This window comes from Calidris pugnax, unplaced genomic scaffold (assembly GCF_001431845.1).
Source record: "Calidris pugnax isolate Ruff unplaced genomic scaffold, ASM143184v1 scaffold32, whole genome shotgun sequence".
Classification (NCBI taxonomy): Eukaryota; Metazoa; Chordata; class Aves; order Charadriiformes; family Scolopacidae; genus Calidris; species Calidris pugnax.
In genome coordinates, this window is record NW_015090783.1 from 958,580 (window position 1) to 975,775 (window position 17,196).

At 42.2% G+C, this 17,196-nt stretch overlaps 2 protein-coding genes across 2 annotated transcripts; both read right to left on the reverse strand.

Moving 5' to 3' along the window:
- LOC106899222 (tectonic-1-like) lies at positions 1 to 1,680 on the reverse strand. The gene is made up of 3 exons (XM_014960957.1): positions 1,520 to 1,680; positions 1,031 to 1,118; positions 1 to 125 (listed from the first exon to the last, which is right to left on the reverse strand). Exons 1-3 carry the CDS (start codon positions 1,652 to 1,654, stop codon positions 1 to 3), a joined length of 348 nt encoding a protein of 115 aa, XP_014816443.1. The 5' UTR covers positions 1,655 to 1,680.
- A 741-nt stretch (positions 1,681 to 2,421) lies between these two features.
- On the reverse strand, positions 2,422 to 8,713 carry LOC106901679 (tectonic-1-like). The gene is made up of 5 exons (XM_014964572.1): positions 8,511 to 8,713; positions 6,695 to 6,815; positions 4,486 to 4,616; positions 3,566 to 3,732; positions 2,422 to 3,164 (listed from the first exon to the last, which is right to left on the reverse strand). The coding sequence occupies exons 1-5, from the start codon at positions 8,686 to 8,688 to the stop codon at positions 3,018 to 3,020; spliced, it is 744 nt and encodes a 247-aa protein (XP_014820058.1). The 5' UTR covers positions 8,689 to 8,713; the 3' UTR covers positions 2,422 to 3,017.
- Positions 8,714 to 17,196: the final 8,483 nt, after the last annotated feature.

Genomic DNA, 17,196 nt, shown 5'->3' on the forward strand with positions numbered 1-17,196 from the left:
TCAAATCATACTTACTGCTAAAATGCTGGAGTTGATGTAGAACAGCATGCTAACAGCTTGAATGCTGCCACATTTTTCCACACTTACTGATCTAATGCATTTTGTAGCCTGGTTTACTAAAAATGCTGGAAAAAAAAAAAGTCACAAAGTATTACTGAGTGAAATGAAAGAGTAGTTGTGAAAAGCAGAAAGCAAATACAATATAAAAACTTCAAGTATAAGTGAAAGTGAATGTGATTTCTATTGCAGATAAGGTTTGATGTGAGCTATTAAGAATGACACTTTCTTAGATTCTCCAGAAATGCTGTGACACAAAATACTTCTTAACAATAGAAGCTTAATAAATGCTAGAAGATTTAGGACTTAATTTTTGAGATCTCATAAGATTATTTTTTTCTTTCACAAGAAACTTCAGTTCTCCTATGATCATCATCATGATTGTTATGATGCCCTATTTAATACTAACACTGGGGTTTGGAAAATGCAGGTGTGTGGGTTTGGCTGTGGTTGTGGCTTCTTCTTTTTTCTTTTTTTCTTCCCCTCCTCCCCCTCTGCAGATTTTCAGGAAACTGTGTGAAAGGTTAAAATGTAGAGCTCAAGCCTGCAAGTCTGACTTGAGTTGCATTCAGGCTGTGAAAGGAACCTCATTACACCAGAGGGACATCTTACAAAAGTTGCCCAGTTAGGTCTTGCTTTGTGTAATACCCTCTTCCCTCATGGTGTCACCCTTGTACTATTTTATTAAACCAATTATGCCAAATAGGATGTTTTGGTGTTGGATAAACAACCCATTAACAAGACTCTCAAGGATTTACATATCTAACTTTGAATGTTTAATATAGATGCAACGCAACTTCCAATCAATGTCTAAAGAAAACCGGAGAGAAATAGAAGCTATTTGAAAAATATTTGTTCATGACTCGTTATCTGTATTTACATTTTGTGTGTGCCAATTTACTGACTGGTCAAGTTCAAGTCAGAACAGAACACTCTAAAGCAAATAAACTGGAATTCAAATGCATTTTCCAACCTGCAGGATTCACATCAGAGCACCAAGAGGAGACAACAGGACTAGGCAGCCTTAGAAAAGCATCCACTGTCTGTATAGGAACACCATACTGCCAAATAAAACAACATATTCAAGTGTATAGGTGTGTTTCAGTCCATGGGAAGTTTTAGAGCATTTATATTAACAATAAATCTGAATAAAATAAGTACTTGTTTCCACTATATCTGTCAATGCTTTTTACTACTTTATGCATCAATTCTTAAGCCACTGCTAACAGCTTTATGTCTACAATAGCAAACCACCTACACATTTTTTCACAGATCTTAAGAAATCTAGTTCACTGTTTAAGTAAACTAACAAACAATGCTACATTTTTTACATTTCTATATTTAAAGACCAAAATAAACTTTGTCTTTTCTAGAACGGCAATTTTTAGAAGCAGATGCAAACAATGTTCACTTGTTCTTTTATGGAGCAATCTAATACTAACTGAGTCATGTAATTATTTACCTCGTATCTATATGTTTCATTTGCATCAGGAGGATTTTGAGCATCTGCATCCATATCCCAGCTGTCAGGCTCAGCACTGAAAGTAGTACTTCCAAACTCTTGAAGCAATCGATCAAAATTTTCAGAAGTAGGCATTTCAGGGGAACTGAAGGAGAGTGCTTGTTTATCTGTCAAAATATTATTTAAAGAATAAGATAACTTTTAGAATAGAAGATACAGAAAAGTTATTTAGTAATATTTTTTCCTCCTGGAGCTTCTAAAACCCAGTAAAAGAAAAATACCAATAATGATTTTTTTTTTTATTTTATTTTTGTAAGGAAAGCTTTCTCTTTTCTTTAAGAGAAAATCAGATCTGTGAAAGCACAATCTTGAACTTAAGGAAAGAGGTAAGTCCCTTACTTTCAAAACCACGGTTTCTAACAGCATCAGGTGTTCCAAAACAAAGATATGCCAATTAGTGTCTACAGTTTCAATGCTAAGTATGCAGATGACTACTGCACAGTCTTAATTAAATTAAGAAAACATAGCACGGATCACTTCTTACTTCCCTGCAAGTTATTTTAAAGCTGGCCATAAAGGATTTGTACCAATTCCATACTTACAGTAACAGATCAGGAAGGAGTCAGTTTCCCATGAGACAACTTTAATGTGATTTATTGGAGAGGATAAATAATTTAAAAAAAAAAAAAACCCACCCTAAAAAGTTTTTTTTTAACAGAGAAGACTAAGAGTTAGAGTATGAGATGTTTTAACTCCATAGTTTCACAAATGACAGGATTACAACACAAGGACTGTGAGAAGAATGACACTTTCTTAGATTCTCCAGAAATGCTGTGACACAAAATACTTCTTAACAATAGAAGCTTAATAAAAGCTAGAAGATTTAGGACTTAATTTTTGAGATCTCATAAGATTATTTTTTTCTTTCACAAGAAACTTCAGTTCTCCTATGATCATCATCATGATTGTTATGATGCCCTATTTAATACTAACACTGGGGTTTGGAAAATGCAGGTGTGTGGGTTTGGCTGTGGTTGTGGCTTCTTCTTTTTTCTTTTTTTCTTCCCCTCCTCCCCCTCTGCAGATTTTCAGGAAACTGTGTGAAAGGTTAAAATGTAGAGCTCAAGCCTGCAAGTCTGACTTGAGTTGCATTCAGGCTGTGAAAGGAACCTCATTACACCAGAGGGACATCTTACAAAAGTTGCCCAGTTAGGTCTTGCTTTGTGTAATACCCTCTTCCCTCATGGTGTCACCCTTGTACTATTTTATTAAACCAATTATGCCAAATAGGATGTTTTGGTGTTGGATAAACAACCCATTAACAAGACTCTCAAGGATTTACATATCTAACTTTGAATGTTTAATATAGATGCAACGCAACTTCCAATCAATGTCTAAAGAAAACCGGAGAGAAATAGAAGCTATTTGAAAAATATTTGTTCATGACTCGTTATCTGTATTTACATTTTGTGTGTGCCAATTTACTGACTGGTCAAGTTCAAGTCAGAACAGAACACTCTAAAGCAAATAAACTGGAATTCAAATGCATTTTCCAACCTGCAGGATTCACATCAGAGCACCAAGAGGAGACAACAGGACTAGGCAGCCTTAGAAAAGCATCCACTGTCTGTATAGGAACACCATACTGCCAAATAAAACAACATATTCAAGTGTATAGGTGTGTTTCAGTCCATGGGAAGTTTTAGAGCATTTATATTAACAATAAATCTGAATAAAATAAGTACTTGTTTCCACTATATCTGTCAATGCTTTTTACTACTTTATGCATCAATTCTTAAGCCACTGCTAACAGCTTTATGTCTACAATAGCAAACCACCTACACATTTTTTCACAGATCTTAAAAAATCTAGTTCACTGTTTAAGTAAACTAACAAACAATGCTACATTTTTTACATTTCTATATTTAAAGACCAAAATAAACTTTGTCTTTTCTAGAACTGCAATTTTTAGAAGCAGATGCAAACAATGTTCACTTGTTCTTTTATGGAGCAATCTAATACTAACTGAGTCATGTAATTATTTACCTCGTATCTATATGTTTCATTTGCATCAGGAGGATTTTGAGCATCTGCATCCATATCCCAGCTGTCAGGCTCAGCACTGAAAGTAGTACTTCCAAACTCTTGAAGCAATCGATCAAAATTTTCAGAAGTAGGCATTTCAGGGGAACTGAAGGAGAGTGCTTGTTTATCTGTCAAAATATTATTTAAAGAATAAGATAACTTTTAGAATAGAAGATACAGAAAAGTTATTTAGTAATATTTTTTCCTCCTGGAGCTTCTAAAACCCAGTAAAAGAAAAATACCAATAATGATTTTTTTTTTTATTTTATTTTTGTAAGGAAAGCTTTCTCTTTTCTTTAAGAGAAAATCAGATCTGTGAAAGCACAATCTTGAACTTAAGGAAAGAGGTAAGTCCCTTACTTTCAAAACCACGGTTTCTAACAGCATCAGGTGTTCCAAAACAAAGATATGCCAATTAGTGTCTACAGTTTCAATGCTAAGTATGCAGATGACTACTGCACAGTCTTAATTAAATTAAGAAAACATAGCACGGATCACTTCTTACTTCCCTGCAAGTTATTTTAAAGCTGGCCATAAAGGATTTGTACCAATTCCATACTTACAGTAACAGATCAGGAAGGAGTCAGTTTCCCATGAGACAACTTTAATGTGATTTATTGGAGAGGATAAATAATTTAAAAAAAAAAAAAACCCCACCCTAAAAAGTTTTTTTTTAACAGAGAAGACTAAGAGTTAGAGTATGAGATGTTTTAACTCCATAGTTTCACAAATGACAGGATTACAACACAAGGACTGTGAGCATACAGAATACCCAGTTTTCTGATGGGTTTAGTTTCTTTTAATTTTACTCTGTTTCTGGTACCTAAAGAGCTTATAAAAATAACAACACAATTCTTAATACCAGCAACAACTCTACTTACAGTTTGTAGCATGAATGCAGAAAATACTGGGATTGACTTGGTCAATTAATTTAAATATCCTTTCTGGTGGATTTGCTTCAACATCAAGTGAATACACAGCAGCTTTCTGACTACAAAGACGGTCGTCACCTCTACAAACAATAATAATAAAATAATAATCCACTAGAAGTTGGTATTGACCATATTTTAAAGTTCTTCTCAAGTATTGAGGCAGCATCAAAAAAAGAGCACTAAAGAGATTACACTTCTTAACACAATTTGTATAGCACTTGTGCCTCCTTAGAAGTTTTATATTGTTTTATACTGTATGCTTAGTAATAAATAAAAGAATTCTCCAACATGTTTTATCTAGCAGAGGAAACTGTGTGAGCAGCAACGTGGAGAGAGGTAAGAGACAGACCAGGGGGAAGGGAAGAGCCCGACAGTAATAATATTAGAGCTAAAATGACAAGTTGGATGGGATCCAGGTGGTGTGAGACACCACAGATGCACGGTGCACCACAGGCTATACACAGCTCAGAAGCACTTTTATTTATACAACACAAGTGGGAAGTATGACCTTTAGGGTAACGTGATGGCACGTGGGCCAGAAAAAAGGTCAGTTTTGTGAATATTAGAATAATATTCACTTCAGGGGGGGAAGGGAGGAGGCAGAAAAAAAAGTCCTACTTGAGATGCATGTGAAAAAAAAGGCAGAGTGAGAAATGGCAGTGAAATAACCCATCCAATTTAGGAAAAGTGTTTGTAGATGTGCCATGGGTTCATCACCAACAGCCCAGAACTGCAGTAGCTGCACAGCAAATGTGCCAGTTCATACCCTGAAGAGCACTGGTGTGTCCTACATGCTAGAAATACAAGATGATGATCCTTGGGAAACCATACTTAGGCAGGGTTAAAGCGGTCAAGGGCAGATACTGAAGAAGTGAAATGACTTTTTAAGCATGGAGTTAAACTCCTCTGTGAGGTGAACCATTTGTTAGTAAGGTCACATCATAAATCAAACACCCTTTCTCCTCTGTTTCAGAGGCCACAGAGCCTCTGACTTGTAATCCGTCAAACCCTTTCAGTAACTAATAGAAATATGCAAATGTATATAAATCTCAATGTGTAAATAATGAGATTCACATAACTTGCAGTCATTGAAAATCCCATGGATTTTCATGCAAAAGTAACATTTTACACAAAAGAACTTGGGGAAAGAAACATAACTTCATTTTCTGCATTTCCAGTTGACAAAGACAGAATAGTCACCTAAGACAATTAAACTGTCATTCAGGAGAAGGCGTTGATTAGACCTTTCTGATATATATAAATATCTATAAATGGGTAGCAGTAGTCATTGTGTGCAAGAACAATAAGAAACCACAGTCTGGGATGACTGCTAATTCAAATTTCAAAGCACCAAGAATAAACCCCAGTGTTCAGATTGGCATAATTTATGCAGGAGGTGGGTTGAAGAGCTGTACTTGGTGTTCTGAGAAGTCACCAAGAGTTTTTTCACATTACAATTTTGAAGTGAGCTTTCTTAACTCCTTTTTGAAAAGATGGAATTGGGTGAAGGTGTTTTCAGATAAACTGTGAATAGCAATGAAACAGCGATTGGGCATTACCTTATTGATATAATGTTACATTTTAGTGTTTGTAAAGTGACAGGCTGGCAGTGAGGCAGCAGGTTGGGATGCTGACTTGTAAAACTGGGATCAGAACAATGCTCAAGCTCCTTCATTAAGCCCCAAATTGATCAAGTTTCCAGCTGATATCATAAACCGTAATGAAAGAGGTTACTGATAAATTGCTGATGACCTACAGAGGTGGCCAGATGGTCCCATGGTATCAGCTTTCTTAACTTCCAGACACTGCATTGTATTAATGAAAGTCTAAAGATTCATTATTCTCCCCCCAAGAGAAGGCACCACCACCCAAGCGCCCACAGACAGTAGCACAAATAAACAGGAGACAAGCAAGGAGTGCGAGTCTAGAAAAGAAGGAATAAATGAAAGATAAAAGGGTGGGAGGCCAATTTGCTGTTCTGCCTGGTTGGGGCCAACAGTTTACAGGCTTAGCACAGGAGGGACTGGTGAAAGGGCAGGCAGGAGTTAGGATGGCAGGGGGGTTCAGAACTGGTGAGAGGAGAGGATACAGCCCTTAAAAATGCATGCGGCAGATAAAACAAGTTTTTTTTATTTCATATAGCTGTTTAGCCACTTACGTGACAATAGGAACTGAACATGTAGTGAAGAGACTGAAATCGGCTGCACTGCAATCAGGGTCACAGCAGCAATTTACATCACACTGTGCCACCAACAGATCACAAACACACAGCTTGGCAACTGGAGGAGAGATTTAAATTAGAATTAGGATTGGAACTTTACACATTGCAGCATGTTCCCTGACACCTTCATTTTTCACATCGCCTGATTTTTGACAATGGTCAAAAGTCTCTATCCAAATTCACGTGTTGTTTTAAGTCATTTTTAAAAGCCATCTTTTCTGCTACTTAGCAAATCTGTTAGGAACACAATAACAAAACCAAGAGCATACTGAAATATGATGGTGTGCTCCCTGTCAAATCAAAAAAGCAACTTGAGTTAATAGGAATTCTGAAGGTATGAAAATCAGTTCTGCAGAGGGGAAAAAAAGATACAAACAAGGTATGCTTATCTGCTTCTTTCAGCTGATTGGGGAAGATTAAAAAAAAAAAAAAAGGAACATTTTGATAGAGCGGTGAGATGTTTACAAGTACTGAGCATGTCCCAGGGTCTAGTAATATATTTTCCTGATGTGCCAGCATTACCATAGTTGACTTCTTTGAAATTGTTTTTTCTTTCTGTCTTTAGATACTGTGAAATATTGTAATAATACAGAAAGTAATTGCTAGCAACACTGTAAACTGTCTCAACAAAATACATTTGGCAACTTCTTAAAACATTCTTAGGTTTTCAAGTTTATAAATTCAAAGAACAGATATTACTCTACTGAAGTGATGTTAAGAGTTGCTGTTCTATAATAAATCTAGACTTAAGAATAGCACAGAATGGAGAAAAGTAAGATCAGTGCTCCATAGGCAAGACATTTAAAGAATGCTCATTTTTGTAACTACTGCTTCTTTTATTTCAACTTTACTGTTGTCCATTTCTCTGTGGTCTCCTGGATGTTCTCTGACCGTCTGAACAGTATCCAGGTATTTCCTGGAATCTCTGTTCTGACTGTTCTGTCACTGAGTTTAGCACTGGAATCCTTAGCTCACCTTGTAAACAACAGAAGTTTAAACATGGATGATTAGATTGCGCAGTTATGTTTCTGAGACCAGGCATTTAAGCTTCTTTTCCCCAAGGAGGCATGCACTGGGACAACATGTTTAATTTGGCAAGTAATCTAGGGAAGCGGAATCAATGGCAACAACACTGGGAAATCAAAGGTTAAATAAAAGTACACCTGCCAATTAGAATATAGTGGAAAATACCTTCTGATAGCACAGCAATAAAAATCTGTGATCTATAATGCCACAGCATAGCTATATATCCACAGAGCTGGGGCTGAATTAGGAGTCTTGGGGGAAACTGTGTGTGCAACCAGCTCGGTGTGGATGTGCACGTCTCCAAGAACATATAGGGTGAGTCTGGGTCTCCCCTGCGAGGCCAGGCTCTGCTCTGGGGGCTCAGAGCAGGGTGCTGGGTGGCCAGGAGAGCTTGCCCTCCAGCAGTGCCAACTCACGGGGCAGTGCATGCTCGGATCAGTTTGCCCAGTCCCCCAAGGCCGTGTAGGGGCTTGCTGAGCCTGCTCTTCTGAGGAGGCTCGGAGCCTTGGCTGTAGCGGGGAGCTCAGAGCAGCGCTGCAGCAGTAAATCCCCGGGGGGGCCGCGGGGAGAATCGGGGCTGCTGCCGCACAGGCTTGTCCCAGCCCCGAGCAGCTGTAATGGGAGCGGGTCTAAGGGCCCAGCGACGACTGAAAGCCCGAGAGAGGCGGTGAGCGGGACTTCTCTTGGCCCGTGAATAGCCGCAGACCCCGCCCCACCGGGCACCCACCGTCCGTGACCGGGGCCGGCCCGCTGCGGCTCCGCGCCGGGGCGGAAGCGCGGGTCTCCGGTGGCGCCGCGGGACCCGCCGCGCTGGCGTCAGGGTCGGCCTCAGCGCTCGGCTCTGCTGGCCGGAGCGGCGGCAGGAGGAGAAAGAGGAAGGCCACAAGCCTCAGGGCCGCCGCCATGGCGGCCGCTCCAGCGCCGCCCCTAGCAACGGTGCGGTTACCAGGGAGCGCAGAGCATCACGGGAAGGGCGTGTTCCGCCACGGGGCATCACGGGAAACAGGGGGTCTGCGGCCCCGGGGCATGATGGGAAGGGGGCGCCATAACAGGCGGCGAAGGGAGGCTGGGCCCTGGCCAGGAGCCGCTGTGGCTGAGTGTGTTCGTCATCTCCCCTATCCTTCTGCCTCCCTTGGAGCAGGGAGACCCGCGACGTGGCTGCACACTGGGCTTTGGCTGGATGAGGCCTCCTGTGAGGGCACCCCGCTTGCTTTGCCTCACGCCTGCCGTTGTGGTGGTCTGAGGCGCCACCCAGCCCCTTCAGAAAAGAGTCCATCGCGGTGGTAATCCGAGTACCAGCAGCCCCGCAGCAGCAAGCCAAAGGAAAAGCCTAGGGAAGGGTTTAAGGCGTTGCCACATAAGTGTAAGCTGTATACGTGTTTCAGGTAAAAATGCTAGTGTAAGGCCATGCACAAAAAAAAGCATGGGGAATGGCCCCTTGTGAGCTGTAGAATCCTCTGTTTAAGCATGTTTTTGCTAATATTTTTTGTTTCGGTAATCTGCTTAAACTAATTTTTAAAGTCTTACCAATGTCTTTCTCCTTTTGAAAAATCCGTGAGTGCTTAATGCTCAGTGTGCATATTCATTAAGTAGTTTGTTAGTAATCTTGCAACCTATAGAGATATTTCTGTACTTTGGAAAAAATGAGTTAGAGAGTGACGAAATGATCAAGGTTCCTTAGGGTTAACTTAAAGATGTTAACATCCAGGCTTCAGTTCCAACCAAGAGGCAACTTTTAAAAATTAAACTTGCTGAAGCTTGCCTTTTGCATTTGTTGTAATCTTGCAATCTATAGAGGTATTTTTATACGTTGGAAAAAATGAGTTAGAGAGTGACTAAATGATCAAGGTTCTTTAGGGTTAAGTTCCAACCAAGGCCAGGCTTCAGTTGCAACCAAGAGACAACTTTTTAAAATTAAACTTGCTGAAGCTTGCCTTTTGCGTTATCTGATCAAAACCACCTTTACCACATTTGTTTGTGCATCAAACTGACAAGTACATTGTTACACAGTGTTTCCTATTTTTCTGACCAGGTTTGTGCCTATTGTCTTGAAGGAAAGCTGACAAAAGATTTAAGACCACAAGAGGGCATGTTCTCTTTTACATTCAATAAACTTGACTCCTCCCTGTGCCAGTCGAAACATCTGAACAGCACAACTTTGTGGCGGCATGCAAATTTACTACATTAAGAGATGTTCCAGCTTCTTCTGTTGAAAACTGAAATAATTCCACAGTATGTACAGCATCTTTGTCACTTCTTCGCACTGTCCTCTGCTGCACAAGAGCCAATTACTAACAAAGGTGTTGATGAGTTACACAAGACACGGTATTTTCTGCCTCACACAGTATAAGGCTACCAAGGGCATTTGATATTATCAAAGAGCTGGTAACTTAGGATGGATTTGAAATAGCTCCACATCACAGGGCAGATCCTGGAGTCATCCTTCCCCTTGGAAAGATCCCATTTTCTAAGGACGTGGTGTCATGAAGGTAAGAATCCAGTGTACTCTGTCGTATCTTGGACCTCTGTGTGCCTTACATGAAATAATAGTATCACCTGGGTCTCCCTTCTGCATTCCTTCTGTTAAAACAAGTATAACCCAAAGTTACTGTATTTGCCTCCTTCCTTGGGGAAGAGCTGATGTATTTAGTCTCTTTGTTTCTTTGCTGTTTCTGAGATGATTTTGCTTCAACTGGAAACATTAGTGCCTTTCCTTTCAGGAAGGTCTCCTAAATCATGTTACTAATGTTGGGGTTTTTTGTTTCAGGCTTGAAGAGTAACAGTAACTTCAAGTACACTTCCATTTTTGAAGAGTGACTGTAAAAATGCCATCATAGACCTCCTCCTTTTTGCTTCTTACTAAGGCTGTGCCAGGACTGGCTGCAGTCATAGGCGAGAGTATGTGCCTATATTTGGAGGAAGTTACAGGATCTTTAAAAAGCAGTATCTTTAATAGTCTGGCAGCAGAGGAGCGTGTTGACTTTGTCAGTTACTCACTTGGATTTGCATATTCCTTAGCTATGTACAGGGCAGGTATTAGTGCACTTTGGCCCTACTTAATAAAGCAGATAGGCACAGGTTATAGAAGTCAGCCAAGGACCCGTTTGCAGGTAGCAGAGTTAGAAGTCTTGCAGCTTCAAGAAGAAGGAAGCCTTAGGCAGGGAAACAGTCCCTGAAGTAAAGGAGGATTGTTTTCCTGCCTGTTAGTTAAAAGGCGAGTGAAGCTCTTTACTTTTGTCACTATTAAGCGAGTGAAGTTTCCGCATCCTCTTGCTTGAGGGAAAGTAAAACAGATTTGGGACTTTTACTTCTAATTGCTGTGGTGTTTGTCCCAGCTGGGAGAGGCCAGCCTGCAGGAGGGAACAGTTTGAGCATGTGGCTGCTCTCCCCTTTGCTGCCATGTGGTTGAGATCATACATATCTCTGGGTGAAGCTGACTTAGGGGCTTACAGACCCTTTAAATTCCTTGACTAATCTTCTCTCAGATGCTACATGTGATCAGTTAACAAAGATGAAGGTGATTTTCCTACCTACAAGTCCTGCAAATTTTGAAACTGGGGAATTTAGTGCAGGCTTGGAGGGAGAGTGGTGCTTAGTTTATTATTTATCATCATTGGTTGTATTCTGTCTTCTGTATCACTTGTTCAACTGCAGTGTCATGAGATGAGATAATTAATATTAAAGCCTCCCTACTTGTTAGTTTACACATTTCTGATGGATTTAAAATCACTAAAAAGAGCTGTTGACAATGCACAAGGGAAAATATAATTTAATACATTCTTTTTGCATCCAGAATTACTTTGCAAAGCTGATGGTGCACAGGGGATGAGGCTCCTAGATGAAAAACAGGCCTTGCTGAAATTGCAAGCTATTCCCAAGCACAGATTGCACCCTGAATGCATGTGGGCAGGAGCTGGATGAATAAGAAGGTATTATTTCTTATTGCATCTACCATTGAAATAGCATCGAACTGGGCAGCTGTTCAATAGCAAAGTATAATGTAATCAATCTGGTTTGCTCATGAGTTTTTTTTTTATTATTATTCCAGAAGTAATTAGGGCTTTACTTAGACCAAGAGTTCACCTTTTTTTATTGTTATTCCAGAAATAATTAGGGCTTTACTTAGACCAAGAGTTCATCTAAACTCACCCCCAATACTGGCTGTAAAAGAAGAATAGGATGACCGTAGCTGTTGTGTCACTTCAGTTTCCCCTATCATTAATGCATGTGACAAATTTTGAATTCCTTGACTGTAGGATGTGATAATTAGATAAAGTCTTGATGCCTCTCAAGCAGTATGTACACACAAACAGAAAGCTGTAAGTCCCTGCAGAAAGAAATGTAAAGAAAATTTAAAAAAAAGCAAAAAAAAAAGCCAACCCACTTTGTCATGCAGAGAAGAAAGGGAAGACCAAAGCCGAGTATGAGAGAAACCACAATTTGAAAAATCCTACTGCCACAAAACACACCCTTGTATTATTTTTCTGAAGCAGTTTCCAAAGAGCAGACTCCACAGTGTGTAGGACAAGATCAGGACATTAATAAATAATGCATGTTCTCCATCACAGAGATTTTAATTTATCCTATCAACATGACTTAATTAATAATTAAAAAGGGCACTCTGATCTTCAAGTGGGAGGTCCTATAAAATGAAAATTCAAACAGTCCAAGATGCAGTAGATTGCTGTTTATTAAAAAACATGTTAAGGGATTTCATACATTACTATTTTAATTATATTTTAAGCAGCAAGATTTTTATGTGCATTTAAGCATTATATAGCGTGGCATTTGCAATCCAAACATTACAGGATTAGGTCCCATCAAGTACAGTAAAACCAGGGGAAGTAACTGATTATAAACACAAATAAAACTAATGCAGATGTCTTTTATGAAATGCTAAGTCTAAGCAAAAGCACTACTTATATTTCTGTTTCTCTCATCCAAGGTTATTTTAATAATTCATTTAAATTTAAATTTTTTACTGTATATCTTTCACCACAGCCCTTCCCTTTTAAAATTACTTGAGTTTTACATAATTTAATTGCTTTTACACATACAAAATTATTGCTGTTCCTCAGAACAAAAGACACTAGAGTTTTCAGAATAGTGCACTAATATCTGTTCCGAATGTAGCTACCAATATGCAAACCTCAGTGAGTCAACTGGTAAAGTCAACATGTTTCTCTGCAGCGGGACAATGACAGAAATTCTGCCCGTGACCACATAGCCTTTTGATTAAGCAGTTTAATTTTATTTTTTGGACAATTAAATTAACTCAGAGTAGAATTAGCTTAGTAACCCTGGTCTTCATAAATTATGATGGATGGGGCGTTCAGGCTATTTGTTGGCTGAGTGTGTGCTGCTCGTTCTGAACGTACCATATACAAGGCTTTCAGCTGACTCAGGTTTTAGTGTCAGGAAGTTTTAAGTAACAAAAAATGCTCAACAGAGTTACTATCGTGAAATAGCTTCTCTAGGAAGTGGTATAATTCCTATTACTTAAAAGAGGAGAAAATCCTAAGAGGAAACAGTTTTGTATGTGCGTTACTCAATCTATTTATTTTCAGCTTAATGCCATTCAAAACAATTTTACCACTGTCCAAAAGTCAGAATCTCCACTAAACTACAAGTTTGTATTTTATGGAGAAGCCAGATGACTTGAGTGAGGTTCTAAAGGAATTGAGGGAAAAACTAATACACAAAATAAGTCAGCTCTGCAGGATTTCAGCCAGCTAGGATTTGGGAGGTCCTAGCTCCCCACCCTGAGATGGTGATCTCCTCACTCTGCATCTTCTCTTGACTCTTCCCTGTGGAGAAGCCTGTCCTTTTCACGTTAGTTTTCTGTTTGATGCCAACTATGCTGTCTGAACTTCGTTGTTTAAAGGCAAATGTTGGGTTTGCTCTATGACAGATCACTTTAAAAATTCAAGTGGACAGGCATTTTTAATTAGAGTCAAAACAAAGTCAAATAAGGCTGAAATAAACTGCATTCTGGTCTAGCACAACATTAGCCCTTAAATAAATAGTGAGAAGCCTGGGCTGTCTCTGTACAGCAGATGGCATTACAGGTAGTATTTATCATACTCCAATCCCAAGGCAAAGATAGTAGGGAGGGAGCATTGACGTCAGCTACAAGTGAATCAGTCTTAATACAAGCTGAAAAACTGCTTGTGCCTTCAACAGTTGATTACCTTGCACAGCGCTTCTGTTTCACGCTCCCCGTTGTGTTTATTAGTCTGTCTGAGCAAGCCTAGCAGGAAGAATTCGTTTTGTTTTGCAGCTTAAATGGACTTGGATGCAAATGGAGCTTGGACTTTGAGGTGGGAAGATTCCACGCCAGCTGCAGTAACCAGGGGGATGCCCTTTGCCCCACATTTTGTGCCAAATTTGTGCATTCGAGAATTTTAAACAAATATCCCTTGGCAGGATATCGACCCTCAGGGTACAAGAACAATGTGGAGTGAGACAGCAGAGCATGTCCTGGGAGGGATACACTGGGAGATCTCTCAGGACTGATCCCGAACAGCGGGGAAAGCCAATTCTGTCCCATTTCATTAAAAAATGGTTGTTCTTTGTCTCACAGGAGCCAAGCGATCCTCTGAAGGAAAACCAATAGCAATTTCTCATCTGGGTGCCGCGTCATCGTGCAGGAGTGAAAGAGTTCAGCAAAGGTTACTAATTCTCATGTAAATGATGCAGTCTTCCTTGGCTGTCTGGGCCACCCTGGGTGGGTGAGCAGGGACGGAGGGTGTATGAACTGCTTGTGGGGTGAGTTGGCTTTGGGAGCCCGTACCCAAACACGGGGCCATGCTTTGCCAAGTGTGTTGGGCAGCTCAGGCTGAGTTTCTCAGTCTGCCAGCCACGGCTGATTGGCAAAGCACTAAGGAGAGCTCTGGGAAACATGTTGTGATGAGGCATGGAGAACCTGGGTTTGGTGGGGAGTGTGGTGGGGATCATGGGCTGAGGAGCAGCGCATACCCAGCCACCATTGGACACATCACCTTGTGTGACCCTGAGCTGCCCCAGGGCACCCTGTCACTACAGCCACTATTGAAATAGTGTGACCAGCAGAAGTAGGGAGGTGGTTGTCCTCCTGTGCTCAGCACTGGTGAGCCACACCTTGAGTATTGTGTCCAGTTTGGGGCACCTCAATACAAGAGAGATATCGAGGTGCTGGAGTGGGTGCAGAGGAGGGCAATGAAGCTGGTGAAGGGCCTGGAGAATAAATTGTATGAAGAACGATTGAGGGAGCTGGGACTGTTTAGTTTGAGGAAAAGGAGACCGAGGGGTGACCTCATCGCTCTCTACAACTACTTGAAAGGACATTGTAGAGAGGTTGGTGCTGGTCTCTTCTCACAAGCAATTAGTGATAGAACAAGAGGGAATGGATTCAAGCTGCAACAGGGTAGGTTTAGGCTGGACATTAAGAAGAAATTCTTCACAGAAAGAGTGGTCAGACACTGGAATAGGCTGCCCAGGGAGGTGGTTGAGTCACCATCCTTGGATGTGTTTAAGAGGCGTTTAGATGTGGTGTTGGGGGATATGGTGTAGGGAAGAACTTTGTAGAGTAGGGTAGATGGTTGGACTCAATGATCCCAAGGGTCTTTTCCAACCTAAATGATTCTGTGATTCTATGAAATCTGCTGCATTCAAGAAAAAGGGGTTAGTCCAGGCTGGAATCACCCTGAGAGAGGGACCTGGACAAGAAGGAGGAAGAATGAGAACGAGGGGAGGGAAAGAGTGACTCTGTGGGGGAAACTCTGAAACTATGTGCTTCCCTTTCCTGGTAGAGATATGGGAGGGGGTGAGGCAGCAACGTTTGCTGCTGTGGAGAGCCACCTCGTAAGTACTGTTTGTCATCTCACACACCCTGACGGGCCCCGGCAGCAGCACACCCTTATCTCCAGCATGTTGGCAAATTCGGCTCCACCGCAGTTTCCTAATTCACCAAGGCTGGGCCTGGGCTGCTCTTCGTGTTCCCCGCACTTTCCCTCCCCCCATTCTAACAGGCAGAGGAATCTTTTAATAACTTTGGATACAACTTCAGCTTCAGGTGGAGAATTTTCACTCCTTGCTTAAGCCTTTAGCAGTTTAAAGGGGCGGAATATTGTCTCCATCAACGCGGGCAGCGAGTGAAATGCCTGCTGTCTCTTAACGCTGTTATAATGACGTGCTCCAATAACGTTCCCCGTGGGTTGGGTCCAGGGAATACACACCACGCAGCTTTTCCTTTCACTGGCGTCAGCTTGGGGTTGGGGTTTCCCACCTCCCTCTGCTTTATTTACACCTATTGTTTAGTTATTGACATATCTCGGGTTGTTGAGCGCAGCAGCAGCCGCCTCGTTACCCCTGGGTGTGCGGAGGAATTAAAGGAATTGGCTCCACGTCGTGCAGAGCTGCCTGCGAGGAGCTTCCCGAGGCAGGAGCCATTTTGCACGCCCAGAGAAGCGAGCCACAAAAGAGAAGGAATTGGGTCTTTTTTTGAACACGGTGGGTCTTTAAAGCGTCGATGCCTTGAAGTTGTTTGCGGCTTTGAAATCATCCAGGGGGACACCCAAAGGCCAGCTTGCCGCCTTTGTACCATGCTCACCTGCAATTAAAATAATTTTAGTGGGTTTTGTGTGGTGACTGCACACTGTGGCCTTCTCGTGAGGGTTGTGTTTGGCGTTTTGTGTCCCTCGCCCAAAAATGGGTTAACGCTCCGCACTTCCATGCTATTTCCACAGAAACCACACAAAACATCACCGGGCCGCAGTGAGCTGGCTCTCCCCCTAACTGCCCCCCCGCCACGGAAAACAGAACGAGTTGTCCTTTAAAAATACATTTTTTGTGTGCCGTGACTCACACAACCGGCCGTAATAGCCAGAAAGTACCAACGGCCACCCAGGCCCTTCGAGTTATGTGGAACACGCCAGTCACGCGGCCCGATATGGGCGTGGAGGGCAAGTATCTGGGTTAGGCGCAGCCTGGCTGTTGAAGGCGTAATTGGAATAATTAAAGATACAGAGGCAGCCAAACGGGGAACTCTCCCCCTCTCCGTTCCCCGCCGACACCCCGTTGGCAGGCCGCGGGGGTCCCGGGGCGCCCGCTGAGGGGGGCAACAGGCCGCGCTCGGCCCCGCCGCGCCGCGGGGGCTGCTGGGAGCCGCCGGCTGTTATTGTCCCGCAACATGCAAATGAGGCGCGGCGGAGAGCCAATGGGAGCGCAGGCCGGCCGCCGCGCACGCGCGCCCCGGGGGTGGGAGGGGCGGGGCGGCGAGGTCAACCCCGCCCCGCCCCGCCCCGCTTTGCCGAGCGCCGGGGCTTCAGCACGCGCTGGGGGGGAAGATGGCGGCGGCGGCCGGCGGGGTGCGGGGGCGGCGCAGCGGGCACCGCCGGCTCTGACCGGGACACCCCACGGCGAGGCGGGCAGGG